Here is an 11,162-nt window from a genome sequence, read left to right as displayed (position 1 = left end):
GAGAGAGAGAGAGAGAGAGAGAGAGAGAGAGAGAGAGGAGAGACTGAAAGATACAAGTCTCTCTGAAGTACTGAGTCTCCTCTTAGCAGACCTGTGTCCCACAGTTTCCTTCACGTTACAGGAAAACCATATACAAATGAAATAAATACCTTGATTTAGTATCCCTTTATTCAGAGTTAGAGACAGAGTCTGTGAGAATAAAGAAGCAATTTGTCTACAGTACCAGTTCATCTTCATCATCTATCTTCAGAAGGGATAATCTGTAATTCTGGCAGGTCTCTTTACATCCACGCCATGTTTTTTTGTCCATGATGAAACTATAACATTTTATTCCATAGCAGAACCAGTATGTTTCATTTTTGCCTACAACAGAGAAGATATATCATTAAATTTACTATTTACTAGTACTCTGTTATCAGAACACGTTATAAATTAAGGATGTGTTGAGAGAGAGAAAGAGAGAGACAGATGGGAGGTGGGTAAATATCTCAAAGATCTCAGAAAATGAGATTGTATAATGCCCAGAGACCCCTAAAAACACCTATGAGCCATGCAACATTGTTAATAACACTAGAGATATAGAAATGTTTCCTGCGTGAGTCATGGATGAATCAATGTAGCACACACACACAAAAGAATACTATTTGTCCTTACAGGAAAATGAATCAGCTGGGCATGATGACTTTCACCTATAATCTAAGCACTCCAAAGAGAAAGACAGGAAGATAACTACAAGTTTGGGGTCATCCTAGGGTAAGTAAAGACTTCCAGGCCAGCCTTGGCTATACTATGAGTTCCAAGTCACCCTGGGCTACCCAATGTTATCATGTCTCACATGAATCTCAAAAAAGAGATGCTGACCTGTATAACAAACATGGATGAATTTGTGGATAGTGTGCAAAGTGAAATATACCAGGCCTAGGACCATGCTTTATGATTTCATTCAGATTAGGTTTCTAAAATTCTGCCTAGTTCTATGATGGAGACACTTGTGAAGTATCAGGGGCTGGAGGGCAGGAAATGAGCACTTGCTACTCAGAGGCAGTTAAACTGATGACATAATTGTAGATTTGCCGTAATGCATTGTGCCCACAATGGTCCACACACTACTGTGCACTTCTTATTGTGCCATGATCTGTGTTAAACTTTGTTACCGTAAGAGAAATAAGAGGCATATGAGAGAGAAGTTTTGATGTTGATGTCCTGAGTTTGTCGATTCCTTCAGTGGTGTGCCCACAACCCCAAATAATTCAAGCTGAATACATTAACATTTGTGCAGTTTGTGTTGCAAGATCTTCTCAATATGAATATTGTGCTTAGTGTGACACAGGGAATGACCATGCTCTATTAACAACATTTTCTCCAACCTACATTTCTCTGTGAAGGATTATCATTGTTTAGCTCATGCTGGCCTGGAATTTGTTGGAATGTCCATATTGTCCTGATAGATATAATCCTCTTCTCTCAACCTCATAATCATAGGGATTACATCATTATGCTACCCTTCACAAATAATTAAGTTATGTTAAAGTAATGACACAAAACCTTTTTCAAGGGTGTGGAATACTTCAACAATATTTTTGGATCTTTTTTATTCCTGCACAGATTTTATAATGTAGCATTTTTAAAAATATTAGTCCTTACATAACGAGAATCATCACATCCTACTATTACAGCATCATGAGATTATATACAAGAGCTCTTCATAAACTCTAAATCCCCCAAAATAAATATTTAATGTTGAGAGATAAACTCTGTCAGTTAAAGATGACTACTCACAATAAAGAGCAAGAAATGTTGCTTGTGACACTTGATATTTTCATCTGTCTCATTCCTGTGTCACAGACAGAGTAGCAATGTGTGCACACCATGGAGAACCTCCTTTGACTGATCCAGGGAGGATCTCTTCATTACAAAGAGACCAAATCTCTCAAAACAAGTCAGATGGAAAAAAAAACACGCACCCACAAACATACTTATACATCATTGTTTTTATAAGTACATCCATATAAATATTCTAAGTATTTTAGCAAAAATAGTAAATAAATACACTCTTACTAAGAACTTCCATGTTTTGTCAAAAACAAGGTTACAGAGTCAGATTTTCCCGTAGATCCAAACAAAATTCTCAGGAATACTGATTTGTAATTCCATGCCCAGGGAGTAGTAGGAGTACCAAACAGACACTGACTTCTGGAAACTATGATTGTCCTAACCCAAACAGGGATTTCTGGGTTTCCAGGCTCCTACATGAAATAAGGAATCCCTAATGATTGACCCAGAGATCACCAGCATCTTAAGCTGCAGCTTGGACTTCAAAGCTTCCATAAAAGAAACAATAGATGATAATCCAATTCTGTATTCATGATCATCCCCTGCTACTTACCTGTGTGCTGATGGGAAGCTGAAGCAGTCTTGGTTTCACTGTACCATGTGTTATGTGCTCTGTTGAGGGATTCCAGAAGATCATTTCCTGGACCACACTGTATAGACTTATTTCTCAGCAGTTCTTCCCTTAAGTCAGTGACATATTGCATGGTGCTGCAGTTATGGTGGCAGTTTAGAGTTTCCTGCAGCTCATGTTTTTCATGACGATACTGAAAAACTAAATTAGTCACAGATATAATATCAAAACTTCTTATAAGAAGTACGTATTGAAATTTAAGATTAAAGAAAAGGCTTCATGTTGACAGCTAACACATACCATTATTTTCATTGTTACTTAACATTTATAAATTAGTACTTCAATTATCTCACTATAGAAACAGATACATCAATTTTTCTCTATAGGTAAATTGACTGTAAAATAAAAAATGCAGCTTAATAAATTATGGTGGAAGTAACTTACAGGTACTTTATTCTTTTACAGCTCAAATTTACAAATAAATACTAAGTAAAATATTCAGCCAATACTTAATACACCAAAAAGATTGAACTAAAATAAACTTCAAGAAATGAGACAATAGTTATTAGCATGTAGAATGAAACATAGCTATGTTTTATCATATCTAGGAAGTGATTTTTCTCTGTAAATGTGAAGGGATCCCATAAAGTTTAACATGTAATATCTCTACAGATTACGTCTTTTTACTTAATCATGACCTCAATATACATTGAAGAACAAGGAAAGAATGTCATCAATTTTTGCACAGCACTTTATCACACAATGTTTAAAAAATCCCCTAAGCTCTGAAGACAGATTATTACCAAGTCCACAGAAGGAACATGACCAAAAATGAGACAGAAAATGGTAGCTCCCACAGTCCCAGAAAAGACAGAATAGGTATGTAAGAGAACAAGATACTACAGTGTGACAGAAAAAAAAAAAACATTAAAGTCCAATAATTCTGTCTCATCCCCTGATAATAGGCAGTGCAATGAACAGTGTGGGCAGCACCATAGTTCATGTCTAAAGCTATTCTTTAGGCAGCTGATGAAAGATGTATCTCAATTACTCACAGTTTGTCACCAACACTGCAAAAAATATCAGCCGAAGGGTACAGAGGATTCCAAGAGCTATCACTATGAGGTGCCTGGATACTGAATATTCTAAATCAACAAAACAAAAAACAAAAGTCACCACCATGGAAATATCACATCTCAATATTAATAATAATTTTGTGTAGCATGGAAACACGGGAAAATTTTGGAAAATTTGATGATACAAACTTACTGAAAATGTGATATAGTTTTCTACAAAAATGCGCCCACTGTAATATTCTGATATGTGTGAACTTTCACAAAATTTCACAAAATTTTGAATTTATTTTGGCCTTGACCTTGTATTGTGAATCCTCCTGACTCAGCCTAGAAAGAGCTGCATGACAGGTACGTGCCCTCACCTAGTTCTACAGAAACTAAAGTACATTCTACAGAAAGCACTGGAGGCGTAGATAAAATCTAAGTACAATATATCAAACAGGAGCATGCAGTCCAACAAGATAAATAACTGAGGCTGGAGAGGAAGAAAAGTGGGATGGATATTCATGAGAAATGCTAAGGAACCAAACCTGTTATGGTCTTGGTCTGTATAAATCCCCATTCTTAAAAGGGCCTATAAGTCAACTATCTCTTCTTCTCTGTAATTTTTATTTTGCTCTATATAATAGTAAACATTTTTGTGTATAAGGCATTTGGAATCTGAATCCCAAGCCTCTGGTTTCCACTAAATAAAAGAACAAATAGTTCTCATCCTGGAGCACAGCTGAGACAGTATGTACAAACTAAAAAAAAAAGAAAAGGAAAAGTGAGATTTCATCTTTTTCATTAATAAAGAACATTGTTCTTTGACATTTTCTGGAACTTACACAGGGGTTTACTTATTCCCACCCCCACTATGCTTTCACTATCCTCTTCCTTGCTTTCCAACTTTATTCTCAGGAGGAAACTTCCTCTTCTGATGGACAATCATTGTTGCCTTGTTGATTTAGATTTGGAGCATATAAATACTTTCTTCAAAAGTGGAAGTATTGTTTCTACTAAAGAAGTATCTTTTCAGTTGGATCTGGGTCTCTAGAATATTTCATGTATTTTCAGACCTTAATTTGATTGTCAGTTTTAAAATTTTCAAAATTCTTCTTGACTAGACTTAATACCACTACTACTACTAATAAAAACTCCTAATGGTTTTCATTTCTTTTTGATTCTCAAGAAAATTTTTTCCTTACAGATCTCCATTGTTCTAATCTCCCTATATGTTTTCTTTTGTTTCCAGATAGCAGCTAAAAAGTAGAAGTAGTGTTATATTATTTCTTTATATTTTTTAATTTTAAATTTTGATTGCTTTATTATTTAGACCAAATTTTGAAAAATTTTGTACATGATTACCCTCCAATGAATACATTTTTCCCTCTCCCCCTTAAGCATAACCAAGCCCAGATGAAATGGAACATGACAATTTTAATAAAAGTAAATAGGATATTTTTACATTGTTAAAAGGTTAAAATGCATTAAACAATATGATTTTTTTCTCTTTGCATCGTCTTTCTTTTTTTTAATTATTTTTTCTCAAATCATAATTCATTCACACAGGGGTTATAAACACAGAAAGGCAGGATGTGGGGAAGGGAATGACACTGGAGTGTGGGTGTTCAGGGGGAATACAGATATCTTTCAGAGCCAGGTATCGGCTGGGTGAAGGTTCAGGGGACAAGTCGCTATGACTCTGCCTATGACTTGCTTGTCCCTATCTAAGTTGGTATTATCTGCCAAGGATACCTATTTACAAGGTCTATGACTACTCAGGCTTGTAAATTTCCACAAAAGCTGCCTATTGACATTAGCTTATAGCCATCTGTTTCAATGTTACTCCACTGAGACCCACGACTTGGTGTTAGTAAACATGTATGACAGGCCTATTGCTGATTTTAGGCCTATGGCTGATAGTCTGATTAGTTGTCAGCAGCGCTATAACAGTCCTTTGACAAAAGATTATTAATACATATTTATATATCCTTAAATAGGGTCTTCATGAGTCTCTGAGTGTGGAAGGAGCGACTGTTGGTGCTTCTGCACTGATTTTACAAGAACTCAGAAAAATTGGCTTTAAAAACAATGTGATTTTTAGACACTTAAAAGACTTACCTCTGTGACCAGCTTCTCTGGGACCTTGAGTCTCCTCAAGCTTCACTGGCTTCTTCAACCCTGATCCCTTATGAAATCCCACAGTTGAGAAAGTGACCTCCTGCTCACTCATCTTGGGAGTATGTCCAGTATGTTTTCTGTTAAAATATGTCCTCAAATGATTTCTAAAGAAAAAAGTAAAATGTCCACCTATAGGAAGGTACCTGTATCTGATGATACAGAGGGTTGAGAAAGGGTAGGTTCTGACTAATTCACTTAATGATCCAAACACCCTCACATGGACTGAAATGGATTTCCATTACAGATGAGAACCCTTTGCATATTTGTGTTAAAGTTGTTTATATTTCCAATGGTCACAGAATTTTTTTAGGAAATTTGGAAAGAATTAAAAATTTACTAGTAAGTCATGATAATATTGATGCAGCATATTTATTCAAAATGTTCAGCATATAAAAATGTTAGGTAAAATTGGTACCACTGAATATCATTGAAAAACTTTTGAACAAGCAATTCAAGTAACTAACAGTCAAAGGTTTAGAAATAAATAAAAATGTTGTTTTAAAATTATTTACATATTTTGATAAACACATGAACATTAAAAGTTCTTTCAGTTTTTTATTTTTACATGAATCTCAGAGTTTCTAAGATACTACCTTCAAAAGTCTATTAAAGTTTAGTACTGCAGGTGATCCAAAACACATAACTATCTCTTGGGTTGAAGCCCCAATGAGCTGAGATGTCCAACCTCTCCACCCAGCCATAGTCTATACATTCTTCTCTGTGCATGGACATGATCAGTGGATTCAACCAGAAAGGATCCTGAGTGCAATAGAAAAGAACCAGAAAACCAAATGCTGAATATTATCTCTCATCTGAGACTTCTGGCTCAAAGTCTTCAGAAATAATTTACAATCTTTAATAATTGCAGCAACCAGGAAAGTAGAAATGGGACATTGCCGGGTGGGGTGTAAGAGCAACAGAGAGAGGCATAGTGTATACAATATGAATTTTAATGAGAAATCATTTCATATACACAATCAAGTCACATGTAATATACTCATACATGATGTTGCAAGGGGAGGGTATATGAAAATAAATTTTGTCACTATGCTGTATACATGAGCTAATGTACGTGAAGGATTCAATCTGATGATAGATATCAATGTATTACTAAATAGTATGTATTTTTAACTGACATTACCCTTATTTTAATAACTAAGATGAGTGTCAGCAGATAATAAAGACAACAAGCTGTAAATTGTTAACATTTTTACCTATTTTTTTAATTTATGAAATTTCCTGAGGTGATTCATCTTTTGGCTTATTTCTTAAAAAATGAATCCTTCCATTATGGAATACTTTTGCATAATTTTTATATATTATTATTGCTCTTGAGGTGGAGCTGGCTGAGGCAAGGTACATTTGTCTAGAAGACAACTATACAAAGTGAGTTCGTTTAATCCACCTTCATGTGGGTTCCAAGGATCAAACTCAGGTTTGTGCAGCAAGTAGCTTAGCACACTGTCTCATCTTATGTGGCTTCTAATGACATCTTTCAGGGGATAACATATAAGCATTTAATCAAGTTAAAGAGTAATGAACTCTGTAGCTACCTCTACCTTAATTTCTTAGCACTCAATACAAGACCCAGCATACTCTGAAAAGAAAATAATCAGTACAGAATGACAGTTTTCACATGCTGCCTCAGTTAACCTAATCTGACACAACTAGCAGGGCTTCCACATCAATCCTTCTTTCATGTCATGTGAAGTTCTCTAGAGTATACTTGATCATTTGAAAAAAAACATAAAAATAAAAGCAACTATTGTTGCCTGTGTCTCTGCTCAAAGGTGATTGTCTTGGAGGGAATTGATCCCCCAATTGGAGGAAAAGTTGGTGTTTTCTGGTCTGTGTCCCCTAAGAAGCTCTAAGAGGTAAGGCAGAACTAAATTTCCTCTGAGTGATATTTTACCTTATAATTTGCTGCCCCTCCTCTTGACCAAAGTGAAAAGAGGAAATTGCTTAATGAAAGCTGAGTTTGAGAGCAAAGGGTAGAAACAGCATATTGTTCCAGATGCTGCAAAAGAAATGTCCTTAATTGATATCTGAAGACTGATGAGATGAACACTCCTGCAGAGAGAGCCAAACCAGTGTCCTTAGCAAAACAACTGGGAAAAAGAAAGACAGTAACTGCTCTGCTCCTAGTTTTAAAATAATGGTGTTGGAAATTTTGTCTTATCTTATTATTTTAAGTTACTCCTTGATTTTGAATTATGCTCATAGCAGCTTAAAATATGTTTCAGGAATGCCTTTAAAGCACTCACATTTCCACTGGTAAATTCTTCCTTTATACTCTTCTAGTTTTTAAATCAAAGATATTTTCTGTGAACACTAATGGCTTTCCACATAGAGTAGGTTTACTGGTGATGTTTTCGTGGTGTGGGAAGTTTAATCTCAGACAAGAAGCAGGCTCAACAAACACTCTTCCCCTGAACTACAGACTCAGAGCTCGATTTTCTTTTGTTCTCATGTTTTGTTTTTGGTTTATTTGTTGTTGCTGTTTTGAAATTCTTTTTGTATCTTACAGTGTAGCACAGACTGACCTCACACTCATGGTCATCGATCCTCACTCTTTTCTGTCTTAGAATTAAAATTGTACACCATGACACCAATTTACACCATGATTATGATAGATATTTTCTAATTAATAATAAGCAGTTCTTTGTAAATATTGATCTCAAGGATTGAAACATGTATATTTTTTAATCACTTGTATACAGCATAAAGTAATTAGATAATCCTCAGCTGCTGAACATTCTAGTTGTTCTATAGTATTTTGTTGTTGTTAGTTTAAAAATTACATGATATATGCTCTAGAACATACTAAAAAAGACATTTTATAGCCGGGCAGTGGGGGTGCACTCCTTTAATCCTAGCACTTGGTAGGCAGAGGCAGGTGGATTTCTGAGTTCGAGGCCAGCCTGATCTACAGAATGAGTTCCAGGACAGCCCGGGCTATACAGAGAAACCCTGTCTCTTAAAAACCAAAACACAGTTCATGAAGCCTGGAGGTGAGAATTCAAGAGATTATCCTGATCTGGCAAAGGAAGCAGGTCAGAAGGCATTGGCAGACGCACAGATCCCTTACTCCGCAGTGGAGCAGGCATGCATTGGCTATGTGTACGGTGACTCCACTTGTGGGCAGAAGTCTATCTATCACAGTTTGGGACTGACTGGCATTCCTGTAATTAATGTCAACAATAACTGTTCTACTGGTTCGACTGCTTTGTTTATGCCCCAGCAACTGATTCAAGGAGGTGTGGCAAATTGTGTGTTGACTCTTGGGTTTGAGAAGATGGAGAGGGTTCCCTTGGAACAAAATATTCAGATCAGACCCATCCAATTGACAAACATCTTGGTATCTTGATCAAAAAGCATGGATTATCTGCCCATCCAGTTGCTGCTCAGCTGTTTGGGTCTGCTGGGAAAGAACATATGGAAAAATATGGAACAAAAGTTGAACATTTTGCAAAATTTGGATGGAAAAATCATAAACACTCAGTTAATAACCCATATTCCTAGTTCCAAGATGAATACAGCTTAGATGAAATAATGAAATCAAAACCATTTTTCAATTTTCTGACTGTTTACAGTGCTGTCCCCCCTCAGATGGCACTGCAGCAGCTGTTCTGTCTAGTGAGGAGTTTGTGCAGAAGTATGGCCTGCAGTCCAAAGCTGTGGAAATTGTGGTACAGGAGATGATGACCGACTTGCCCAGTACATTTGAAGAAAACAGTATTATTAAACTGGTCGGCTATGATATGAGTAAAGAAGCTGCCAGGAAGTGCTATGAGAAGTCCGACCTGAGGCCTAGCGATGTCGACGTGATAGAGCTTCACGATTGCTTCTCTGCCAATGAACTCCTGACTTATGAAGCACTGGGACTCTGTCCAGAAGGACAAGGTGGAGCCCTGGAGGACAACACTTATGGAGGAAAGTGGGTCATAAACCCTAGTGGAGGCCTAATCTCAAAGGGACACCCACTGGGCGCCACAGGTCTGGCATCTGAGAGGCGAAGCTGGAAAGAGGCAGGTTCCCGGGGCAAAGGTGGCTCTGCAGCACAATTTAGGCCTCAGAGGAGCTGTGGTTGTCACTCTCTACAGGATGGGTTTTCCCGAAGCTACCAGCTCCTTCAGAATGAACCAGGTTTCAGCTGCTCCCACCAGCTCTGCATGGGATGGATTCAAGGCAGATCTTATCTTTAAGGAGATAGAGAAGAAGCTTGAAGAGGAAGGGGAACAGTTTGTGAAGAAAATCGGTGGCATTTTTGCCTTCAAAGTGAAAGATGGCCCCGGGAGCAAAGAAGCTATCTGGATCGGTGCTTCCCAATTCAGATAAGAAGGCTGACTGCACAATCACCATGGTCGACTCAGACCTGCTGGCTTTGATGACTGGTAAAATGAACCCTCAGTCGGCCTTCTTTCAAGGTAAACTGAAAATCACTGGTAACATGGGCCTGGCCATGAAACTGCAGAGCCTTCAGCTTCAGCCGGGCAAAGCTAAGCTGTGAGGAGTCCCTTTGGCAACCTCAGGATATCAAGATGAGATGTGTAGATATATAGAAATCCGTGTCTTCTTGTCAGGACTTAGACTGACAGTTCCCGAATAGCATGACATAGATTTGTTGCTGAGTGGGTGTGGCCAATTGTATTTCCCCCAAGCTGGGGGTACAAAGGGCCTTCCAGCCTGTGCTGCTGCTTTGAAGACTTGCATACTACTGTGCTTGATGAAGCTACTATGTCAATGATGGTTTGGGGTAAACTTGAGTTTCGGAATAAAATTCAGAATAGTAAAATCTAAAGACCGTGTAAACAAAGCCCTTGTTTTGCTTAGAAGTATATTTAAGGATCATTGTGTTGGACACTCGGTGCTCATTTCCCCTTAGGGGGACTGGAGAAGAAACCAATTTCCATGGTTGACCAGGAATTAGTGTCTCACACTTAATTACCTGCATCAGTTTCTCACTAATAGTTCTTAAAATAAAATTCTGTACTAAGTGTTTAAAAAAAAACTTTAAAAGTGTTCATTTCATGCCATCAGAAACAGTTCTTTTCTTCCCAAATAAAATACAAGAATTATGGTCAGAGCTTAAGAGAGAATTTACAGCTGAATAGAGCTGGTTTTAAAATATTTTTTAAATGGACATCGTTTTTAAAATCAGAGCATTGGAGCCATCGGATGCCATTACTAAAAATAATTGAATAAAGTTTCTTCTAGAGATACAGGCTTCAAATTATAGTTTCATATTAATAAATTATAAACTGAGTCTCACAAATTTCCTTTTTCATACACTTGATTGTCTCCATTTATCTTTCTCCCTAGTTTTTCTAATTCTAATGCTGTTTGTTATCATTTAGGTTTGGGATGAAAATATTCTTTTGAAAGATTTAAAAAGAAAATTAAAACAGCTCTTCCTAAAAAAAAAAAAAAAAAAAAAAAGTGTAGTGAAAACCTTGAAGAAACTTTTGTTTTCTTGAGTTTTGTCTTTAAATTTGTTTTTGTGAAAAATGAAACAGTAC

General features: G+C 36.8%; 1 protein-coding gene and 1 pseudogene across 2 annotated transcripts in view; one reads left to right on the top strand and one right to left on the bottom strand.

Annotated features, from left to right (window-relative positions):
* Positions 1–5,695, bottom strand: part of LOC114632447 (killer cell lectin-like receptor 7) — a 19,314-nt gene extending 13,619 nt beyond the window's left edge. For both annotated transcript variants that reach the window (XM_028780949.1, XM_028780948.1), the window contains exons 1-4: positions 5,584–5,695; positions 3,460–3,549; positions 2,387–2,605; positions 224–363 (exon numbers count right to left, since the gene is read on the bottom strand). In XM_028780949.1, the coding sequence (XP_028636782.1) occupies positions 224–363; positions 2,387–2,605; positions 3,460–3,549; positions 5,584–5,695 (561 nt within the window). The remainder of the gene's footprint in view (positions 1–223; positions 364–2,386; positions 2,606–3,459; positions 3,550–5,583) is intronic.
* Positions 5,696–8,641: 2,946 nt separating this feature from the next.
* LOC114632520 lies at positions 8,642–10,153 on the top strand (annotated as a pseudogene).
* The last annotated feature ends 1,009 nt before the right edge of the window (positions 10,154–11,162 follow it).

The sequence above is a fragment of the Grammomys surdaster genome, unplaced genomic scaffold (assembly GCF_004785775.1).
Source record: "Grammomys surdaster isolate TR1022 unplaced genomic scaffold, NIH_TR_1.0 373, whole genome shotgun sequence".
NCBI lineage: Eukaryota > Metazoa > Chordata > Mammalia > Rodentia > Muridae > Grammomys > Grammomys surdaster.
This window is presented reverse-complemented; position numbering and strand designations above follow the sequence as displayed.